At 30.0% G+C, this 24392-nt stretch overlaps 3 protein-coding genes and 1 long non-coding RNA gene across 6 annotated transcripts in view; 3 read left to right on the top strand and 1 right to left on the bottom strand.

The window, feature by feature from the left end:
- The first annotated feature begins 860 nt into the window (after positions 1–860).
- Positions 861–3021, top strand: LOC131843789 (uncharacterized). The gene is made up of 3 exons (XR_009357562.1): positions 861–1152; positions 1653–1727; positions 2108–3021. It is a non-coding gene; the product is annotated as an uncharacterized LOC131843789 (long non-coding RNA).
- Positions 3022–4353: 1332 nt separating this feature from the next.
- On the top strand, positions 4354–7378 carry LOC131843772 (replication protein A 32 kDa subunit-like). Its single transcript, XM_059192517.1, has 6 exons — positions 4354–4515; positions 4605–4687; positions 5526–5747; positions 6013–6198; positions 6620–6825; positions 7145–7378. The coding sequence occupies exons 1-6, from the start codon at positions 4506–4508 to the stop codon at positions 7227–7229; spliced, it is 792 nt and encodes a 263-aa protein (XP_059048500.1). The 5' UTR covers positions 4354–4505; the 3' UTR covers positions 7230–7378.
- A 422-nt stretch (positions 7379–7800) lies between these two features.
- Positions 7801–9174, bottom strand: LOC131843771 (LDLR chaperone boca-like). The gene is made up of 3 exons (XM_059192516.1): positions 8841–9174; positions 8479–8733; positions 7801–7991 (listed from the first exon to the last, which is right to left on the bottom strand). Exons 1-3 carry the CDS (start codon positions 8972–8974, stop codon positions 7817–7819), a joined length of 564 nt encoding a protein of 187 aa, XP_059048499.1. The 5' UTR covers positions 8975–9174; the 3' UTR covers positions 7801–7816.
- Positions 9175–9876: 702 nt separating this feature from the next.
- Positions 9877–24392, top strand: part of LOC131843761 (protein spinster-like) — a 28100-nt gene continuing 13584 nt past the window's right edge. For all 3 annotated transcript variants that reach the window (XM_059192495.1, XM_059192496.1, XM_059192497.1), the window contains exon 1: positions 9877–10418. In XM_059192495.1, coding sequence (XP_059048478.1) covers positions 10214–10418 — 205 coding nt within the window. In that variant the 5' untranslated portion in view covers positions 9877–10213. The remainder of the gene's footprint in view (positions 10419–24392) is intronic.

Here is a 24392-nt window from a genome sequence, read left to right as displayed (position 1 = left end):
TACTGTCATATGTCCCTTCATAACATGCCCACTTACTATTTGCCACATGAATATTATTTTGCTCAATTATAGATTTCATTGCAGAGAAATCAAGGAGAATGTATGGAAATTTTATGGAATTAGAAGAAGAAGCAATGGTTTGAGAATCTGTAATTTTTTGTAACAGTGAATTATTGGAAAAGCTATGTAATTTTAGCAAGAATTTAAATTTAAGAAATTTGAATCTTAATGACAGAGGTGGAATGTTGCATTCTACTTGGAGAGAGACTATTGGAGTTGTTTTCATTGCACCAGTGATTAGACGCAAATTATTATTTTGGATTGTCTCTAATTTTTTTAAGAGTGTGGGGTTGGAAGCAAAGCAAAGGTAACTGTACTCAAAGTGAGAACGGACTATGGATTTGTACAACATAAGTAAAATCTTTGGATCAGCCCCCCAAAATGTTTTGGAAAGGCATTTTAAAATATTAAAAGCTCTAGAAGCTTTATCGGATATATTACAGACATGCTTATTCCAAGATAGATTTTTTGTTAATGTTACACCAAGAAACTTAGCTTCAGCTACTACAGGCAGTATGCTACCATTATAATTAATATTAGCATGCAAAGTTCTTGATCTACTGAATATAACAACTTTAGTTTTATCTAAACTAATATCTAATTGTAAATATTTAAAATGAACATTTAATTTCTTTAGAGCTTTGTTTATTTTATTTTCTACTATATGAATATTTGAGCCTGAACAGTAAACTGCTAAATCATCAGCAAACTGTAAATTGCTGACTTCATTCATTACCAAGAATAATATTAATTTTATGAATATACAAAATAAATAACAGTGGACTCAATATTCCCCTTGACATACACCTATATATGAAGATTGTGGACCATATAAATTATTATTGTACTTAACATAGACTTGTCTATTATGTAGGAAATTAAAAATCCAGTTAATCAACTTATCTGGTATTCCTAGTGTTTGCAGTTCATTAGTTAGAATATGATGATTAACATTGTTAAAAGCACCAACTATATCAAAGAAGACAGAAACCAGTATATTGTTACTAGAAAATGCACGATGAATATCTAGGTTTAAATGATTTAAGCTCTCTGTAGCTGAAAAACCTTTCCTGAAGCCAAACTGATTTGAAGGTAATAACTTATTTGATTCTATATAAAATTCTAACCTTTGTTTAATCATTTGTTCGAAAAGTTTACTCATACAAGATGTTAATGCTATAGGTCTATAGGAGTCTGAATGATTTATCAATTTGCCTGGTTTAAGAATAGGAATCAGACAATCTGTTTTCCAATCGGGTGGTATTTCTGAAGTATTCCAAAGAGAGTTAAGTAACATTAACAAAGTGTTTTTAGAATTGGGTGATAATGTCTTTAACATTTTGTAAGAGATATTGTCAAGAACGAAAGCTGTGTTACGTCTGCTGTTTAAGGCACTGTAAAATTCTGTTATAGTAAAAGGGTTTATAATGAAGCTGTTATTATTATTTAATGATACCTGTATGTTGGGTCTACTTTTAGTTGATGGTTTGGATGTAAATTTACTTAAGAAAGGAGAAATCCAATCAGTGTCTGAAGATATAAGTGAACAGTTGTTATTAAATGTTTTATTAAATTTTTTCATTTTATTCCAGATAACTGATAGAGGAGTTTGCCGATTGATCGACTCACAGAATTTTAACCAGCTGGCATTTCTTTCGTTTTTGAGAGTAAGTTTTTTGATTGCCTGTTGTCTTTTAAATCTTATGTAATTTTCTTGAGTGGGATTATTTTTAAAATCTATGTAAGTTTTCTTACATAATTCTATTGCTTGAGAACAAGTATTGTTCCACCATGGCAAAGAAAGTCTTGTCTTGTGATTACAGACTAAAGAATGTTTTAAATTTCCATGAATTATTAGCTGTGTTAATGCTTTCTATTAAAATATTGCACATTTGTTTATAGGAGTCTAAAGGGGTGGAAGGATCGTAATTAAATTCATTACATAATTTATTATCAACAGTCTCTTGGTATACAAGCCAGTTTACATTATTGTAATTTGGCCTAAAAAAATTACTATGATTAATGGAAATGTTATTTGTATTTACAGTGTTACATAAAAGGTGGGTGATGGTTGGAAGATGATAGCTCCCTAAAGGATTATCATGTACAGACCAATTGCATCGGAGTGACAGAGAGGCAGAAACGATTGTAAGATCCAGAGCACTTGGACTCCATATATCAGAGCCTACAGTAGTGGGTTGACCATTATTAATTATACAAAGATCATTGTCTTCAATAGTATTAAGAAGAATAGTGCCTCTAGAATCGGTTCTAGAGCAACCCCAAGTGGTATTGTGGGCGTTAAAGTCACCCGCTATTATCATAGGTGACGGGATAGATTTAAATAAGTTATCTAAATGTAAATGTGTAAAGTTACGTGACGTTGCGGATGTAGGGCTGTAAAAACTAACAAAAGAAATTGTTTCATTTTTCAAATATAATTTTAAAGCGATATTTTGCAAAGAATCATCGTGATATGTATTTAATCTGTCATAATTCAATTTGTTTTGTATTAGAATGGCTACACCATTATGATTATTACCAATGTCTAATCTTTCTATATTGTAACCTTTGATATTAAAGTTTTTGAAAGGCTTTAGCCAAGTTTCAGAAAGAAGGGCGATATGTATATTGTTGTTATATAAAAAATAAGTAAAAGCAAGTCTATTATTTATCAAGCTCTGGGCATTCCACTCGATAATATTTAAAATATTATCCATTAAAGAGATACTATTAATTAGTGTTAGTACTGGAAATCTTAAAAGTATCTAAAATTATGTTTTTTATGCCTTCTGAGTTTAAGGGAGAGTCATCTGTTTTATTAACAGAAATAATTTTAATAACTGATGCAATGATTAGTTTTAAAAAGTCATCATTTTGCAATAATGTGTTAATATTGTCAGTAGGTTTAGTTTTAGTGTTTAAAGATGGAAAAGATTTTTCATTAAATAAACTAGAGAAAGGAACAGTCTTGTGTTTTATTTTGTTTTCTTGTATTTTCTTCTTTTTAATTGGGCATTCAGCTGAGATAGCTATATGGTTACCATTACAGTGAAGACAGCTTCTGTGCTATTTTTAGTGCAATCTTTAAAATGATGGTTTTCTCCACATATTGAGCAACGTTGAGTATTTTTGCAAAATTTACCAATGTGGCCATATCTCAGGCACTTTAAACATTGTGTTACTGGTGGGGTGTAAGCGCTTACCTCGAAATACCATGAGTTGATATCGACATTCGTAGGGAGTGTGGGACAGGCAAAGGTAATGGCGACTGATTGGGTGGGCAGAAAACTTGTGTTACCATCTTCATCACGACTTCTTCGCATAAACCGGCGCACCGAGACGACGTCTCTGGAGCTGGAAATACCATTGTAAATACTTTTGTTTGACATGTATATAGGTACGTTTTTTATGACCCCTGTTATTTCTGTTAATGTTGCAGGTATTGTGGCTTTAACATGTAAATCTTTTTGTACTTTGGTGTTATTTAATGCTATGTTGGCTAAACCTGGCCTTTCAAAAATGGCTCCAACTTTATATTTATTAATTCTCTTGAAACGTTTTATACCCTTGCTTTGGCGCTTAAGACAGGCGCCAAGGGACATAAGGTCTCTGTCGCCTAAAGGCCTCGTATCGGTACTTTCATAAATAACTATATATTCAAAATTTCCTCCATCCTCAGGATATTGGCGACAGTAATTATCGATTTTAAAAACTTTATACTTATCCTCATCCATTGAGGAGTCAGAATCTGGACTGTCGACATCCCTCGAATTTTCTGGGGAGCAATTATCATCGGCTTTGCGCTTTTTGCGCTTACTTCCCATTTTAGGACTGTAATTAACTACAAATTATGTTAGTTGTACCTATATATACAAATTATTGAATATAAATAAAATATAAAATAAAGGAAAAATATTTAAAACACCCGCTCTATTTGACTTCCCGCCAAAAAAAAGTAGGATTTCATAACAAAACTGTACAATGTAGTTTCTGTAACGCTGCGAGTTATGAGTAGTCTGTCACCACCACCACAGATTAGAAAGACTTAAAGTCTGTTTTTTATCGTTGTTTTAGTAAAATATATTTCACTAAAAATCTACTTTATTACACCACTATATTTATTAATACTTATACTTCATTCATTCTGCATTGATGGGTGTCAAATGAATACCCACATATAATGTGTGTATTAATATAAATCGCTAATTAATATTAATTTGTTATTATGTCTCAACACTATTTAAATATCGCAATTACTTGGCAACATAGGTAATGTAATGTCAAATTCGAACAACACTTGTGCCGGTACCAAATAACCCAAGTTAATTTATTTTGTTTTTTTCTTTAAGTCAATATTATAAGTTGTTTTAACACAATAAATATTTACATAGTCATATAAGGAGACTTTTATATTATAATTCATTTCCCTTTTCTAAATCAAAATGTGGAATGGTAAGGAAATATTAGTTTGTAATTAAGACATTGTTTGCATTTTAAAATTTCGTAATGTCATTTTTAATCCCACTTGATATTGCTTTCAGATCAATCTGTGGCTGGTGGAGGATTTTTTAATTCCCCTAATCAATTTGGAAATGCGGTGACCCCTAATCAAGCACAAAAAACTGTACGTTGGCGCCCTTTTGCATTATAGCGTATCGTGGGTGACAGACAGTAAATCCTCTTAAATATGGTCCCGATAAGGGTATACAGATAGTATGCACAAAACAATAGATTGTGATAATATGTTAGTGATTAAGAGAGGCTGGCTTTATAAATTTGCCTTCAATTTATATTCGTGCTAAAATATGAATTGTTACCCTCGCTATGCGACAGGGCATATAACGCTTCAGCTATCGTTATTATTATGCTTTATACCCTTTAAAGTTTTTGTTTGTAAATCGATATGAACAAAAAAACATTTTAAGTGTAGCTCGACATTATAATAACTTTACAAAAATCAGTTAGGCTGTTATTGTAATGAGAATAACACAAAGACATAAACAGACAAAATTCTAACAATTATTGTAACAGTATTTGTTCTATTATGTTGATAAAAGTCCCTCAATAATAATTTTTCTCATAAATCTTTCCTATTGGCAACAATCAGTTATATTTTTATTATACATAGGTATATAACTAGAAACTTAACTTTGAACTTGTTAACCAGGATTGATAAGGTCAAACATGCTTCCATGCACTCACTTTACTTTCTCTGTTTTTTTTTATGGATGGATACAGTATGCTGTCCCATCAGTGAAGTATTATAGGCTGATTGTAAAGTCAGTTGGTTCATCATGGTCAGTTAACCCAGAATGGTTTCCATGGGGTAACTAATTCCAATTACTAACAAACTTCACTGTATTGTTACCTAAATTATAATAGATGCAATCATAATGTTTTGATGTTGCATGGTATTTCAGTCATAAAATAGCATTTTATATGGCAACTTTTGTATGTTTCAGGGTCGAAGAGCTTCTCGTACTGCACCTATTGTCATAAGACAAGCTTTACATTGTGGTGATGATGGGGTAAAGATCTGGGGCACTGAGATACAAATTATCTCAGTAGTAGCTCGACTAAAAAATATTAGAACACAAAGTACCAAAATTACATATACAATTCAGGATATAACTGGGAGGATGAGAGCAGTTCTTTGGTTAGACCAAGATGCCATGGATGAAGATGTACTATTATTATTTTTAATTTTATTTACAATTTTTTTTAGTGGGTAGTTTGGGCTATTGTAAGGTGCTTGGACCTGTAACACTGCAACCTACATAGATCTATTGTGCTCACTCATTTTCAGATTTTGCTACCTTTGCTTTGCCCTTGCCTTTGCCGATTTTGCTTCCGTCAGGAACTAAATTTGAAGGATATTCTTACGAACCATGGTTTTTATTTTCTCAGGGTAGATTAATAATTTCTACAGTTTCAATTTTTTTTGTTTAGGATAAAACAGCACCAAATGTTCAAGTAAATGATTATGTACAAATTTTTGGAAATGTGAAAACCAACAAAGGGAAGAAAGTCTTGATGGCATTCAAAATCATTCCAATAAATGATGTAAATGAAATCACATTCCATTATTTGCAATGTATTAACAATAAAGTTAAAATGGAAGCTGATTCAAAGAAGGTATGTTAAAGTTACCTAGTCTGATTTTATAACATATCTTTATAATGTTATATCTATAATAATTTTAATTTTTTTTTTATTCGTTTTAGATGTATTGAACATCTAAAATAATTATAAAGATTAAAAATAAATTAATGACTATAGGAATAGTTTACCTAAACAAGTCAATACAAAAACTAAACATCTAAAATATTTGTTTTTCTCAATTCACTGAACAGATCATGTATATTTTTCTTATAACAACTGACTATAATAATATAGAGGTACTTATAATTTATTTCATTATTTGTATCTTACATGTAATTATTCTTAATTTTGAATGAAATCATTATCTATGTAAATGACTTTTCAAGAATTGACTTAATAACATGAATTTCTAAGGGTTTATTATATTATAACTGTATATGTTATTTTTATACAGGAAAAAATTGTCAGCAACAATGTACCTTCGGGACTGCCAGCAAATTCAATGTTGGGAATCACTGATAATAACCAGTCTGTAAATGGGTTGAATGCGAGACAAATGATGGTTTTCAATCTGATACGTGTATCTACTTTAGAGCAAGGAATAAGCAAAGATGACATGTATTCAACATTGAAGGACCGCATGTCCAAAACTGAGTTTGAGTTAGTATTATTGCTTATAACTTGAATAAATTATTTTCAATAAAAACTAGTCCCAGAAACCATCAATACAATACAATATCACAATTTGCTATCAAATTTTTTTTACCTGCCCACAGTGAAATAGTTACTATAAATATAATAGAATAGGTGTTGCATATCTTTTATGATATTTATTTATATTTTACTGTTGTTTAACTCTAAAATAACCAAACATTAGTAGTACTTTCATTATTTTATCCCAGATGGGGTAATTTATTGCAACATACAGATTCATTAATTATGTAGTAATGCATTTTTTTAATCTACCTTATAATTTTAGACAAATACTGGACTGGATGTGCGGTGAAGGCCATATTTATTCTACAATTGATGAAGAACATTTCCGCGCCACTGATGCTTTTTAAAAGCAAACAATTGAAATTGTATTCACATAAACATGTTACACAGTTTGAATGTGAAAATAATTTGTTCACTTAACTAAGTAAAAGCTTCTATTCATACAAATTTAACTATTATAATCATTTATAGTAGAAGCTACTTATACCTAAATATATTTATGTTCCATCCTTGGTAGTTTAAATTTATTATTCATATACAGTCTTATCTAAAATTGTACAACATTTGAGTCTACGGAATATCATTGTAGATTCAACAAAAACCCCAACATCAATTTAGATAAAAAAAAGAAATTGTAGATTCATAAAAAGTTCTTGGCTGAATATGGTGTGGTAACTTCAGAGGGAAACTTCTTCATTCCATGAATTCAACATATGGGTGCTAGCACATTGTGAATTACTGTGTTATAATAGTCATAAAGTATGAGGGTAGCCTATAAAATATGAAGAATTGGTTATATGTATTCTACACAAAAGTATACTTATTGTAATAAACAATAAGGTTTTAATATATATATTATATAATTTGTTTAATATTCAACTTATTCTTAACTTTAGTTATTAAATAAATAGGCAGATACATTAGTAACTCAGATCTATAATTCATCCCTTACAGCTTTATTTCTAACATCAGACTTTTTCCCTGTATATGTTTGACTCTCTAACTGAACATCTTTCAATTCATCTTGCTCTAGGAAATATTCTTTAGCTGTCCACGCTTGTGAGCCATCTTTGAACATAAATATAGCTCTATCATCATCAATCAAATACCTGTAATAAATATTAACAGTATTATTAAATAAGACAATTCCAATTAAATTTTGTAGTAATACAGTATAAAAAATATATCAGGCTTATTTACTATATTATGTGGACCAGTAAGTCATATTTTGTAGCTTAAACAGATAAATTAATTCTTAACGGATAAATAATAATAATTATCATCTAGTTACCATGATTAAAGAAAAAATCTAGTCTTGCATAAGCAATGTATGAACAATTCAACTTTATTTGGAAACCATAGACCAACACATGCAAAGACTATAAAATATTGTTACTTATACTTGAGATTTGTTTTATACACAATATTTGACTTCTTTTTTACTATTAAGCTTGTGACAACAATATTCTGGAGATTGGCTATTTTTTTATTTTCATCATTAACAACATTCTGTCGCTACCAGCTATAATACATATAATTAACTATTATACGAAATTCATTAGCAAATATGTATGTACATAATATTAAAGTTGATACCTTTCTGCTTGTATATGGTTACTCCATAGACCAGCTTGCCAGATTTTTGTCAACTCCTCAGTTCTAGCTCTGGAAGGTTTATTAGCAACAGTTACAAACATCATTAATGTTTGGCCTTTTTTAGTAGCTTGTAACACTGATTCAGGGTTAGACATATCCATCTGTGTTAGATCTATATGTGGAGGCTTCCGCAGGTGTTCAGGAAGCTCATCTTCTGGTAGCGGTTCTTCATCTTCTTCCCATTGATCAAGTAAACTAAAAATATACATTTTCAATTTCAATATGAGTAATAATTCTATTAATAGTTAACTTGCAAGTTTTCAAATAAGTGTATAATTAAAAAAAATATATCACAGCCTTACCGTTCCATATCAGCATCTGAGTAATCTCTTATATCCTTTTTGGCCCATTCAGGTTTATCTTCTTTTTGATATTTTTTTGCAAAACTACAGTGAAAAATGACAAATAAAATTATACATACTTTTCCCGACTTCATTATTATTATCTATAAAGTATATAATGATTCGTTATTATGTAGTACTAAATTCCTTCGATATTTTAATATTGTTGTAATTACATTCAAATATTTTTAATTTACTAATGTTTTATTTGAGTGAGAATGTAAAAACGAGTAAAACGTATATGTGGACTATTGTGGACAAGGGTTTACTCTCTTGCAATCCTTTGACAACGGCAAGGAATGACAGCTGACGCCAGTTGTTTCCATTTTTTTTTATTATGTTTTATAACGATATTTGGATAACAGTCCATTTGAGTCCAACCTTATCAAATGCTCTAAACTGTTTTACAATATATGTTTATTTACGTAGAATACAGTATTCTACGTACATTCAATACACCTTATATTTAGAAATCTTATTTTTGGCTGTGATAAAGTACGATAAACATTTAATACGCATAGATTATATAGATACCGAATTATATACAACTGACACGTTAACTGCACAAATAGTGTGTAATAATAGTGGCATATTGTAAATACGACTGATGACTTTTTAAAGATAATAAATGATTTTAAAGGAAAAAAATATTCGTTTACCGGTAAAACAAAATACAAGTCTTGTGGAAATCAGATAATAAATGATTTTTCATGAAAAAAAATAACATGAAAAAAAATCGCTACCCTATGGTTAATCGTTAAAACTAGGATTAGCTGTATGGTCTCAGGACTTTTGCCTGTTCATTAAAAAAAGAGTAAAAGTTGAGTGGACGACATCACTTGTTCAAATATGAAGAAGTTTAAAAGTAGACTAGGCTGTACGGTCTAAGGATCTTTGCCTGTTCCATCACTGAAAAGGAGATGGACGAATATGAGAAAAAAAAAAGTCTATGGTTATTGGTTGTGTCAAGTCAAAAATTCAAAATTATTACGTCAACGTCATGGTCGGTTGTGCACTGTTTTGTTGCGTTGTCAGTTGCCTGTCTGTAATCTGATTGTCACGAACGTTAACTTTCTTACTTCGATGTGATAATCATGATTTTTGAACTTCAATACTTAAGCATTTTATCTATTGCTCTTTGATTTCTATACATACATGATACTTATGCGCCTACTCGGTCTAATGGACACCCAATATTACTGTATTTATATTTATTTTATTTTATTTTGAGGGTAATATCGCGTGTGACTGTCGCATTTTAGTAATAATCTGAAGACCAAATTGTTTGAAAGTGTTACTGTAATTTATTATCTTAGGACTTTACTGAGTGCATAATGGACCAAAGTAGCATAACTCCAAATACCTCCAATCCAGAGTTGGAGATAAATGGTGATAATGATTCGGCTACCACGTTGCTTCAGGAGAAGCAAACTAGGAGAAGAGAAACACTGAGAGATGTTACTTTCATTGAATACATGACTGTCGGAGTGCTGTGTTTTGTCAATCTCATCAATTATATGGACAGATTCACACTAGCAGGTAAACTTATTATTAGTTAATTTAAAGATTGTTTTAACAACATCTGTGTTACATTGAATGTGTATGAATCAGGATTAAGGTTTTGATTTTACTTGATGTAGAATGGGAGTAATACATATATTCAACAATTCAACAACTGAATTTGATTTGGAATGTTCTGTGTTGGACATCGAGATTGTAATTGGAGTGTTACTACATGAGACAAATGTTATGTTATGGTAGTCATTATGTATCTACATGATAATTGAGTCAATGAGTCACTCCTTTCAGAAAAGGTGTAATTATAAAATGTTTTAATTATTGCTTTAAAATTTATATTTATATATATATATATATATATATATATATTATATAATTATAATAATAAAATTGTGCAGTTTTGGAGTTTACAGTCAGTAAACTCAGAACAAGTATTATATATATTTAATTCTTCCAATAATATAAAACAATTATAAAAGAAATATTAATTTAAAATACTTTTCATATTAAAATGTCAAAACCAAATGGTCAATTCAATCACAGTAAATAATTATGACTTACATAAATATTTATATACATAACATTTTCTGTGTAGTGTTGTAAAAACTGGAACTGATAAAAACATTAAAATTTGTACGATTTAAATGTATTAATTCATATTCGTAATTCTATTCAAATATTTACAATAAGTTAAAACATAGACATCAGTTTTTTTCTTATAAGAAATCTAAATTCAAGGAGAATTTTATTTTTAAAAGTTGATTAACCGCACATATTTAATCGGATTGAATAATTATGATGTACACTACAAAAATTAAATTATATAATTTTTAGTATGTGTAAAAAATGAAGTGGTATCTTTTCAAACTGCATTAGTACACAGTGTAAATGTTTCAAAAAGTAATAATTTTACATTGTGTGACTTGTTTTTATCTATTTGTAATCTAGGCCAAGGTTACAAACAATTGTTTATTATTTGTACTATCTACACCTAATGTAGAGAGTAAGTCTTGACTGACAAACTCATCATGACTGAGTTGAAACTATTAGAACTATATAAGCCTTATTCTATTTAGACTTTTTGTACACAATTTAGACAAGAAAGAATTTTTGTAAATTTATATCCTGAAGAGGTACGAAAATGGTTTGATATTTGTATATACATAATAATATATACAAATATCGAACCATTTTCGTACATATCTATATGTACAAATATTAATTTGTTCTTATGAACATCACCAAATTTTATATTTAATTCGGTAATATAGATTTTTATTCTTGATGTTAGGTAAAAGTAATTTCCGCATAATGACTAATAGTAGATCAACTGAGGATCTTGCTCGTCATAGTGCATTTTTTGCGTTGTTTATCACGCTTCCGCGGCACCCACTCTTCTTTAAGTAAATCTGACATGGATGTAAAAAATGGTTATGTAAGAATGCTTACTGGTAACCACTGGACTAATATATTGTCATTTTTACTCACTGCTCTGACTTTACTAAGTCTGTGGTTGCAAGTTCGAAATTGGAAATATAGAAACTTAGATATTACTTATTGTTAAATTACCCTACTTTAAAATTATGATTTTTTAGTTCCAATAAAGAAATGTTATTATTCTTATACTAGCTTGCAACGCAACTCTCCTTACAAATTGTCAGATGTTACGTGTGACTTCGTCTGTACAATCTTTTATCCCCTATTTCAACCTATTCTAGACGAGTTTTAGATAAAAGATAGCTTATATTCGCCATCCTAATACTTATAATTAATATTCATATCAAATTAAATCATATAGTTGTGAAAATGTAACAAAAAGAAAGACGGACAGGCAGACAGACACGCTTTTGCATTTATTATATTACATTATACTATTATCTAAAAACATAATATACAATACAACAACATACAATGGATTATTAATAAATCTTTTAAAAATTATCGATAGATATTGATAGACCCCTGCAACATCGAATGTGGGTATTTAGTATTAAGTTTTCTATGACCATACACCTGTGTGATTTAAGCTTGGAGCGTATATATCTTATATTATTATACTATACTGAAAAAACGAAATGTCCTTTTTATCAATTTTAGCCCAGTGTTTACTCATTATACTATACGATAACACCAAAACATATACATTTGAAAGAAAACAATCTTTGGAATCAGGTGATTTTATCACCTGATAATATGAAATGATGTCTTTTCAATCAATTTCAATTGCAACATAATTATTATGGGATCATCACGCTATGTCGCGTGAAGTAAACAAGTGTCGTTCTAAAAGCATCTGATTATCGTAAAATAAAAGTAGATTGTGTTAACAAATACTGTAATATTTATAGTTAGTATAGTACTATATATTACAATCTCTTAGGATCATAATTAACGCCTGTTTCTGAAAATGTTATTTTCATAATGCCTGATAATCTAAAAATTAAAGATAAGACTTTAAAATCTCTATGAAACCATATTGGTTGTTAGCTCCTAGCTTTATAATGGGATTATATGTCTTAATAGTGTCGTTTTATCTTCAGAAATATGTCTAGAAAGGATGCTGGTTACGAAATATTCGTGTAATCCCATATGACGCAAGAACAGTGTCGTTAAGTTTATTATACTCTCAGGACCTTTTAGAAAAACATGGGATGTTCTCGTGCTTGCGATCGTTTTACGGCTTTTATGGCAATTGGACACATTGATGTGTTGGCGTGCGGCATTATCAGAGACATGTTAAATTGTTTTCAAGCAAGATTGCCATGTATATAATAATAGTATAAAACCGTGAAAATGGAAAAGTGACAAACTGCTAGTGACAATGATTACTGGTTTAGATAGGCCAATAACATTACGATTGTTATTAACTGGGTGTATATCTGTAGTAAATAAATTCGAAATGGATTATTTCTTATAAGATTTGTTCTTTAATGAAGTGTTCGTATTAACTAAATGTCATTATTTTAAAGAAATAATTTAAACTTCTATTAATTCGGATTTTGCGTTACTTTTGGATATCTTTGGTTTAACTATAATAGACGTTACGATAATGTTTCATACATAAGAAAAATAAATTTAAAAGCTTTGCGAATAGAGTCGGAAATTGAGGTTCAAAATATTTAGACTGGCTTATGTATCATATGAAAGGGGTTAATTTGTACACTGACCAACATTTAACCGATACACACTGTACCGGTTTTTATCTGCATCAGTAAGAGGTACTGCTGCAGTTAGTTGAATATGGACTTTGGACAGTAGGTACACTATTAACATTTTAAAATTTAAATTTTAGATTACTTATTCCGTTAAATTTTAGATGTTCGCAGATGCACTTCCGATGGTTGTGAGTTCGATTCCTCACGTTGCAAATTATTCATGAATATGATGTTTTTAGGTCTGGGTGTTTACTGTGGTGTAATGTATTTACAAAAAATCTAAGTATTTATATCAGTTGTCTAGTACTCATAACACAAGCTACGCTTGCCGTGGGATTAGATGGCATTGTGTTTATTGTTCAGGTGTTATTTATTTATATATGGTACATTTTCTTACCCTTACATTTATTTATTCTAGATTAAAATATAATGTAAACAAGACAACAAATACAGTATTATACGCATACTTTGTAGTTTGTTGCACATTAAGAATACGCATAGGAAAGTAATAAATGAATGCATTACATCAATAAATCTTTATTAATGAAAGCTGAACTCTCAGAAGGGGTCGACGTCACGTAATCACAGTACTAATCTCCTCTGTCTACTCACGTGCGTGGGCCCGTAGTCACTTATTTATTGTTCACTGCACTCAATATCCCCTTATAAATAAAAGGAAAATGTATAAGCGAAATGGGTTGGCAAGTATGTATTATAAAGTGAAACATTGTGCTGTGATAATGCATTGGAAACTAACTTATAATAATAATTTTTAAGTAATGTTCATATATATTTCTCTGTGTTTATGTGTGTGTTAAAATATATATGTGTGTCATTACAGAGTTATGACAATAAATAGATAGGTAGGTAGAATATATTTTATTTGTAACACACAGTAAAGAAAAAGGAATAAACAATATATTAAAGGACAATAACTATTGTTACAATAGGGCGGCCTTATTGCTGAAAGCAATCTTTTCAAGGCAACCTTAGGGAAACGGATTGAAAAATGAACAGTTAGATATATGCGGAAAAGAGAGAAAACTAAAAAGTAACAAACATATAATGATGATGAAGGAAAATAATAATAAGTATAATATGAATTAAAATTTATGTAAACAAAATGTTTATCTTATGTAATTAAACATTTGTTTAAAAATTATCATGCGAGGTCTTTATTTATAGAACCGACCTCGCATGATAATTTTTAAAAATCTCTCCCTAAGTTCTAATACCCGTACAAGTTACAGTAGTAGAACGTGGGTACACTAGTTATAGTAATAAAATAAAATTAAAATGTATGCATGTATTGTGATCAATATTGTCGTAATCTTATAGTTTTTGCTTAGAGCTGCGGTAATAAACAGGGAGTTGCTCTCCCCAAAGAGAAATCATCAACTTACCACCGCGGTAACAAACCCTTAAGCGTTATCTTGATTAAAATCTTCATGAACTCCATGTCATTATATTGCATTTGGAATTAGGTAATATGTAAAAAAAATATGTGTTCCTTTTTTTAAACAAATTTGCAAAAAACCTGTACAGTTCCAGTTTTTAATTAAAACCTCAGCTATTCAGTTGCATGTACTACGATATTTTTTACTAGTATAGATTATGAATAACATACAGAATTTACATTTCATTTGGAACATAACAATTAGTATTTTCTGTGCATGACTTTTTAATAAATACATGTAACATACATAATTATTATCAGATTAGGATATTAGCGGTAAGTATTTTATCAAATAGAATCTCTAGCATAAATTGTATGCGTAAGAAATTCCAATAAAACACGACAATCGGTAGTTATGTACTTCAATTAATTGTTTTTGCTATTTTTTTTATAATTCTCAGCTAAATAATGTTCCTATTGTTGGTGAACAAGTATGCATTAGTCTTTAGAGTCCCTTTTCAATTATAATTTTATAGGGAAGTACCAAGTACCTACCTATACTACATATATTGTTATACGCCACACACGCTCGAATAATACTATTGGGTTATGACAAAAAGGTGCTTGAAAATAGTTAAGTCATCTTAATAAAAAAATACGGGCGATCAATTTTAATAGTATGTCAGGCATTGGGTTCTTAAAATGCCTAGTCATCACTATGGTGACATAGTTAAGTTGAAATAAACCGGTCAAATACGGGTCGCATTATGTTTTCTAACGTTTAGTGCTAAAGAGTAAGTTGAAGAATATCAGACGTTAATAACTTGAACCTTAGTGAATATAATACATACATTTTTTGTTCGTACTTATTTTTTTTATTATATATAATAGATAAGTATATAAAATTTTCCATTAATATTTAGGTAACTACACTATAAAAATTGTTATCGTGTTTTGTAGATATCTACTTCCACAGATACTTTACACCTACTCCGTGGCCGTTAGATATGTAGCGTGAAGATAAATATTTGTAATGTATATAATCGTTTTCTCATAAAATAGTGTACGGAACCTATTACAATAGTGATCTAGATGTTCCTATTTTGTTCAATACAAATCTGTCGCAGTAATAATCTATGCGCAACGATTAAATGAAATGTAAAACTTGGTTCAACGCGCCCTTTTATTATTTTCTACCGCGCCACGTGCCTCCTAGTAATGGGTTAGTGTAGGGAAGGGTATATTGTCTAACAAAATAGTAGCCAATGAATAAATAAGTACACAACCGTTCCCACACTGGCGCGGGCCCGAACCCGAACTCTGGACGCACCACAAAATAACCGGCCCACGCTCACACCCCTCAGGGACGTGCCATCCGTTACCCATATTCATATAGTCATGTATTTAATAGGAAACATGGACATCGTTGTCGGCATTTTCATTTTCATTTGTACAGTACGAGGTGCAGGTTAATACAGATAAATATGAATATGCAATGGGATTACAAATTTTATTTTCGTTTTAAATAAAATACGATAATGACCATGTTACTGTTATTAAAAATGCCGCAGCATGGAGTGCATTCTTTCACCATAAAGGTCAGTGGCCACTTCCCATTATTTGGTAGACGTAAAACAATTTTTATTGACTAGGACAAAACAGGTAACTAAAAGAATTTCATTACAAGATTTGGAGAATTTATGCGTTTTTTGACAAGAATTAAAATATTTTTATATTGTTGCGTCACTAACGTAACTTTATTTTTCTCTACGTATAAGTAGAAATTAATTAGTGCTAAAATTACGTACAACGGCACTATAAGGAATCTAATGGCGAACTATCTATTAACTAAGGTATTTGGTACATTTATAGAGTTCTATTGCTAGTTTAAACCAACACAATTAAAGTTATAGTAATTTCAAATGACATGTAATCAAACGCATCGCTAAAACTAATTGCAAAGTTTGAAGAGTATGTAATCATAAAACAAGTACATTGGACTAGTGAAAATATTTCCTTTTCAATATTCAATGTGCATCTCTCCAACTGCCCACTCTTATCATCTCTTAAACCCCCTTAATGTGAACTCATCTGTGTGTAAAGTGTTATGTCTATGAGCATAATATATCACAGGAGATCAAATGGGATCAGTGGTTGTATGGGGTTGCCTCATCACAAAACACACTGCTGCGAACAGGATTAAAGGATTCACTGCTATGGTATAGTGTAGTATAATCCTCTCCTGTATCAGGTGCCGTTGACATTTGGTATTTTAATATGCGTTTCCCTCAAGACCCTATATGCCGGGTTCTCAGTTCGACGTTATCTCAACGATAAAATAAAACAACCGTCGCTGGTTTGAACCATTGTTTTGGACTCTGACTTCAGTCTATAGTTTACATATTTTCGTGTGGGTGGTCCAGACTTTGTTAACTACTTTTATATCACACGACACACGACGAGTGTATTACGTGTCGATATTTTAACATAATTCAATGTTTATAAATATTACTCAAAGATAGTCTTGAAAGTTTTAAGCGAATTAGAACGTAATAATGATAAGATAAAATACCTATTAAAATAGATTTTTTATGATATATTAGAATAAAAAAAATATTTATATTGATTTTTAAGTATAATATTAACTAATATAGGCTTGCATAAATATTTTTAATTAAAAAAAAAATTGGCTTTTTCATGTAACTTTTACAACGTTAACATTCATTTCACTAAGAATTGCTTAGGTAGATGAAAGGCTACGTGTTCAATGTCTCCTTCAAAGGTAAAACAGTATATGTAATGTATATATTACATATATGTTAAATGCGTCCATAATGTTCAGATTAGCTATAACACTGATGCTTTTATATCGTTCAAGTGATTCGATGCAGCTGCATGCAGTAAGGTGGGGCTTATCGAATATCTCAGAGTGCGCCGCTGCAGCTCTTCTTAAGAGCCCATTGAGACAGCACTTGTGTCCAATTAGTTCCACCAGCAAATTATGAAATGATAAGTTAAAACACGAAATATATAATTTGTAATCCATTCTCATGTTTACGTTAAAATTAATATCGCAATTTGTAATATATTAGTGGGAGACTTCACAAAGTTGTCTACGTGAATACCACGGTTTTATATATTTTTGTTGTCAGTAGCTTGCTTCAAATATAATTATTGAAGCAATTGCTTAATGGACCTAAATGAAATAAAAAAAATATTGTGTAATAAGACGAAAGTCTTACTTTTATCAAAGTCAGTCGAGCTCAAACAGTCACGTTTGAATTATTTAGATAGTCACTAGTCTAATTGATAATTAAGAAATGGAACACAAAACCGTGTACTTATGTTTCTCATATAATCTATGTAGGTAAACTTTTGGAAAAGTTATTTTTTGTAATTTTATTACTGGTATAGCGACGAGGCCTAAATGGTCGCGGGAAAATCAGTAGAAAGTACAAAGATACCTGCACGATTTTTTTACGTTAACTAAGTAATCTAATAAGGTGGCGTAATTTTAAAATTTTAAATCAAATACGATTCTCGTGAAAACTAACCTGAGGTTGTCGTTGCGTAACGTTTGAAGGAAATTGTGTCGTTATTTGATATACGTGGGTATCTAAATGGTGTACAATGTACATATTTCACTTAACTGTAGATATGGTTCTATGGTTAGTGATAATATACACTTGTATCAATTTGAGTGGCAATAAACTCACCGGCAGCGTCGTGTAGTCGGTAATGGTTTGTCTACAGCGGCTTTGGTTTGTTCAAAAGAATGAGGTTGACGCACCCGGTATTGGCCTAAAATAATTACTGCATCGTTCTTCAGTTTCGTAATGTATTTTAGATATATATACTTCCGGCATACGCAAACTGTACTGAACATTACCACAGATTTATATTAACGCCAACAATTGTCTATTAATTATTACAAACCATTATTACAAATGCTATACAAAAATAAAAAAACGTACAAATGCTTTAGTTATATATACTACTTTAATTTCTATACTGCAATCGTTTGAGTGGTAAAAAAATGTTATCGTATTCTGATAAGCATTTTTGCTTCACTTGTCACAAGTACTCGTTTTTTGTTTGTCTAGAAGTTGACGATATCGTAAATTCGCGTAAACTTAGACCCGTGAGAAAATACTATTTTTATTATTACTTTTATGTTATAATAGTACATCATAACTATATATTATGTGAATGGTAAAAATTATAGATAACGTGAGCGTCTTGTGATTTCCTTTCATGTGTGTTTGTTATATTTTTTGCATCAACGGATGGCGCCATAGATAGATAACATCCCATTAAGATGGCTCTGGTATTTATCCCGTAAATATTTCATTTTTTATATATTATGTTCGGTATTCAAAATCACAGGTTAAAAGTAAACCAAACTTTTCGTTGTTCTGCTTTCTTTTGTCTTTCTCTTTCTTCAAATCGCGTCCTATTTTACGGTATCTATCTCTTTTTGTATTCTCTTTTAAGTTTTATAGTATCTACATATGAAACACCGGAAGCTTTTTTAAGAGGGTTATAAAAATACAACATGAGAGTTATTCATATGCATCACTTCGATGGTTTAGGTAGCGTTATTGGTGTTTTTTTAGTCTATTGAATTTGTTAACGATGCCTTTCAATATATTTATTACAACTTCTAAAATTTATGATAACAATGCAACATAATAATAGAATTTACAAGTAATACTCTGATGTTCAAGTGACAATTGATAATACTGTAAATTCATAATAATAATGTATATTAAAGAAAAAAAAAGGAAATAAGTTGCTTGTATTACTGCATTTAACGGTCTTGGTTGTTTAGAGGTTTACCATACCGCCTTCTGATAGTTCCAGGTTTGATCCCATTTCGCGCACGATACAAACAATTGTATTTGACTATGGTTGTCAGTATTGGTCTGAGTATTTCAATATATATTATGGATGCATTTACAAAAAAATGTGTTTAATTATATCTATCAGAGCTTTTCCCATCTAGTCCCATGGTAAGCAGAGCTTGTGTTATGGGTCACTAACCCATAACACAAGCTCTGCTTACCATGGGACTAGATGGCGCCGTCTGAATAGTGCTGGATTATCATTATAATATTAGTTACTAATTAGGCACATGAATAAATATAATCCCGTACTAGTTATTGATAACAGCAGCCAATTTTAAATGACGTATATGAATTACTTTATTTTTAAAGTATGTTGTGAAATAGCGTTACTTGTCAAATACATATTTTCAAAATTAAAATATGGTGTTCTATTGTTAGAAAATGTTAAATTGTTAAATAAGTGACTGACTATAGTCATTAATTATATCATTAACAAATCATGTAATAGCTTGTGTGTGTGTAAGGAGTAGTAATTTTCCTGGAACGTCACATTTTGCATTCGAAGAACTCAATGCATGTATTTTTCGCTATCAGATTATTTTCTAAAGTAACTCTTTCTTCCGCTCTCCCTGTTTGATAAGCTATCGGTTCTGAAACTCTACAATTTGGTGTATAATAACACTAATTAATTTATTTTATTAATTTTGATATAAAGCATTAATAATTAGATAATTTTTTTATGTGGTTATTACCTAGTCTTAAAACATGCACCTTAAATTGTTATTATAAGCTAGGAAAATTCTTCTCTAAAATATAATGTATTTAATATTAGATGATCAATTCCTAAAGTCTAATGATTTAATTATTTTTAATAAACCATATTATATGTTATTATGCGTTGTAATATTTAAGTTTTGGAACATTTACGTAAGTAGAGTCAGCTCCAAAATGATCATAAAGGACACAAATTAAATTGTTGTGTACTGTGAGAATAAAAAATAGCTGGCCTAAGTTATGACTAATATATTTTAATAATTATTTAATTTTAAATAATATATTTGAATCCTTCTTTCTTTGTAATAAATTAATTTTGCTGTGAACAACAATTCATTATTAGTATATAATATATGTAATAAAATACTGTAATGACTTTCATAGACAAGTGTTTAAAGGTGATTGTAGGATTTTCTTACCATTATGAGGCACACCACAAATATGCATTATGTACCGGTAATTAGTTATCTTCGCTAAATATTGTATTATCTATGACTGCATAGTTCCAAGATACGTTTTTCATACAGCTATCATAAAAGAACGTTCTCATAAGGTAGGAATTTAAAACCAAATGAGTTTGTAATTGTATTTCCTGTGCACGTAATTAAATCGTAAATTCGTAAGAAGCCGTAAACTGTCACTTCGACAATTATTCTAAATACGGCTAGATGAATTAGCATTAAATTATACAGAATGTTTAATTTCGGAATATCATATAAGTAAGCTACAGACAGCTTAGGAATATACTCCCAAAGGAAATAAATAATTATTATTGTCAATATTTTTCAATACGCCTTGTTATATTTAATATTGTCGTTTTATTATCTAGAGATGGCGTCTTACAATATATGTATACACACTGACAGTGTTGCCAGCGCAGCTAGTGTATAATAAAATTCATTATTGGATCAGAAGTTGTATCTGTAACTTTTAAATATAGAATCAATTAGATGGTTGATGAAATGTGCGCAATTCGTGACCTACGTCAATCTATGTACCTACGTCATGTTCGTCATCTTTAAACACAGCATCGTTACGGTTTAGATATGTAGATTACGCAGTTATCAGGCTCTATCTATCACTTACTTAAAATACCTACTAAAGATTTAATATCAGATTTAAAATTCTCGTCAAGTAAACGTCACATAGTTTAAACACGAGAAAATTGGTTAAATTTGACAACAAGAGTAGGTGATACCTTTATTAGAATTAGTCAAGTTACTAAATATAGGATCACCTCTTCTTTGTATGAGGTCATATCGAATGTATAGGCCTTCTTTAAATGGTTGGCCGTGGATGAAGTCATAGATATAACTTGTAGAAAATAAATAATTTTGACCCGTGATTGACTAGAAGAATAGGCAAGAAACTAGACTACGAACGTACAGCCTTATTACAGTAGGCATACGTACAGCAATATTATTTTAACATACTTTTATAGTTAATTATAATTTAAATAGGAAATACCATTCGGATATAACAGCATAAAAGCGTTATTACCTCATTGACAATTTGATGTATTGGTTCGCCGGCCGCGGACGTGGTCGAATTATAGTTAATGTTACTATAATTATATAATAGTTATTGTTCATTTTATATATGGTTTTAGATTATTTCAGATAATTTATTTATACATTTTCACATTATATATTTTTATTTTATATAAAATATATTGTTTTATACTTTTAGTTCTCTATAACTTTATAAATATATTTATTTGGAAATAGCTGTAACTGATTTAAGAATGCTTTTTTAAATTTTACATACGTGTACCTACATGATTGGATGCACTCAATGTTGAAACCAATGTTGATGACGGATTGGAATGTGAAATTACTATTGAATTGTACATTAGCCACGTATCGTAGTTCCATATATATCCACATTACGTGCTTATTGAATTAAACGTTAAGGCAATATATTTATTTGATTTGTTCTCGATAGCATATCACGATTATATTAGTATATACACATAACCGGTTTGCTTTGTAATCAATATTCAGATTATATTCAAGAGCAGTCCTGCTGGAATTTTACTGGGTTCAGTTTATCTATGTTTTCTATAATTCCATGTGTTTTATTAAGTAATAGCTCCAAATAGCGAATGCGTCAATGTTGAATGAGATAAAGATAGTCTATGACCTTCTCTATTACAAGCGTTATGGCTATGCCAAATTACACGATGATTGGTTAAATCGTAAGGCGTGAAAGCTTAACAATCAAACAAATTTAATTTTTTATTAATAACTACTTATACATGTCAAACTGTATACTGTCGTATATGGTTTGCAGAAATATATATCACCCATTATTATTTTTTGATATGAAAGATAGCCTATGTTCGTCCTCGTGCTACAATCTATCTTCACAGCAAATTTCACCAAGATCCGATTAGCCTTTTAAGTGAGAAAAGGTAACAAACAGACACACTACAATATTAATACAGATATCAGAAAAATATATATTAACAGTCTATACAGAAGTTGTCAATAATGGACGTTACGGTAGATAGTTCTGAGATACTTTTGTTTTTGTCTGGGTACAATGTATCCCATTTACACGCTTGGCAGACGCTGTGATTCTAAATACATGAATTATAAATAGATTTAACATACGGTTGTTGCCAATCGCAAATTATATAAATAGTACTTAATTTGATGACAATGCATATAGCTGATTTATTAATAACTAATAACTTTTGAAATAAAATTTTCACAAATAACACAATAAATGTATTTAGTTTATTGTTAAATTATAGTAGAAAGGTAAAATCAAACAGTAAGTCCTATTTATCTAATCTATGACTGCAGCGTAAACATAATATGGTTTCTTTTTTGCTATTTAGAAATTATATTTACTGCAGATGTAACATTCCACATTTCAGCTAGAATAATTGTATCGATCGTAACTTTCCACCGCCTCTTGAATTAATTTGATTTATTAATCGGAGTTTTCATTACCGTGTTAGATTAATATATAATTAGATTAACAGTCAGATTTATTTTTTATTGTATTAAATTCGAAGCCACGCTTCTTTTCAGCAACAACTATTCAGTCCTATTCATGGCATTACCAAGCAGTCTGTTTTTCGAGAGTCTAAAATATAATACATTTATACTTGTAGTAAAAAATGGATAGCAGATTTAGATTGACCGTGTAGTCTCTTGATATATTTTTTTAAAGTATGATTTGTTTGAAGTCCGTTAATGGATTGTTTTTGTCGCGCATTGTTATTAAGAAAGTTATTAATTTATTACATTGTCAAGCACGCGACAGTTGTCGTAGATGTATCAAACTATCAAAGATATGAATGTATTGTTAAACAATATTTGCTCTCTATTCGTTACATTCATTTGAAAATATAACAAAATAACTAAATTTATAAACTTTTTCTGACAATGACTAATAAAAAAAAAAAAATAATATTATTACAACTTCTAGAAAAATCTTGTAATGAAAGTTGAGCGACTGTGATAACTATGTCATATAGTAGTTTATATAGTTTATATATATATAGTCATATATAGCATTTATAATTGTCTTTAAATTACTTTTCTTAAAGATAAAATGCTGGATATATACATTGTATACTGTATGTTGTATGTTGTAAAACCGTAGGTAGTTGAAAAAACTACTGAAACCACTGACAACAACATAAAGCAAACTGCTTTCCATTAGAGCCAGTATAACGTTAATATAATCTGTGTTCAGTTCCACTAAGTAATATATCAGCAACAATTAACTTGGGAACTTTAAAATAACATAAGAAAATGTAGTAAGAATAATCCAATCCGTATATTATTTAACCTTTATGTCGGATTAT

This window comes from Achroia grisella, unplaced genomic scaffold (genome assembly GCF_030625045.1).
Source record: "Achroia grisella isolate CSIRO2021 unplaced genomic scaffold, CSIRO_AGI_Agris_v1 utg3297, whole genome shotgun sequence".
Taxonomy (NCBI): Eukaryota; Metazoa; Arthropoda; class Insecta; order Lepidoptera; family Pyralidae; genus Achroia; species Achroia grisella.
This window is presented reverse-complemented; position numbering and strand designations above follow the sequence as displayed.

Bases quoted from the DNA above. Each gene is read 5' to 3' on its own strand.
- LOC131843772 (XM_059192517.1), top strand. The intron at 5,748-6,012 runs GTACTATTATTA...TTTTTTGTTTAG, and splicing joins AAGATGCCATGGATGAAGAT to GATAAAACAGCACCAAATGT. The intron at 6,199-6,619 runs GTATGTTAAAGT...ATTTTTATACAG, and splicing joins TGGAAGCTGATTCAAAGAAG to GAAAAAATTGTCAGCAACAA.
- LOC131843771 (XM_059192516.1), bottom strand. From the start codon at position 8,974: ATGAAGTCGGGAAAAGTATGTATAATTTTATTTGTCATTTTTCACTGT. The intron at 8,734-8,840 runs GTAAGGCTGTGA...GTATATTTTTAG, and splicing joins TCAGATGCTGATATGGAACG to TTTACTTGATCAATGGGAAG. The intron at 7,992-8,478 runs GTATCAACTTTA...TATTTATTACAG, and splicing joins AACCATATACAAGCAGAAAG to GTATTTGATTGATGATGATA.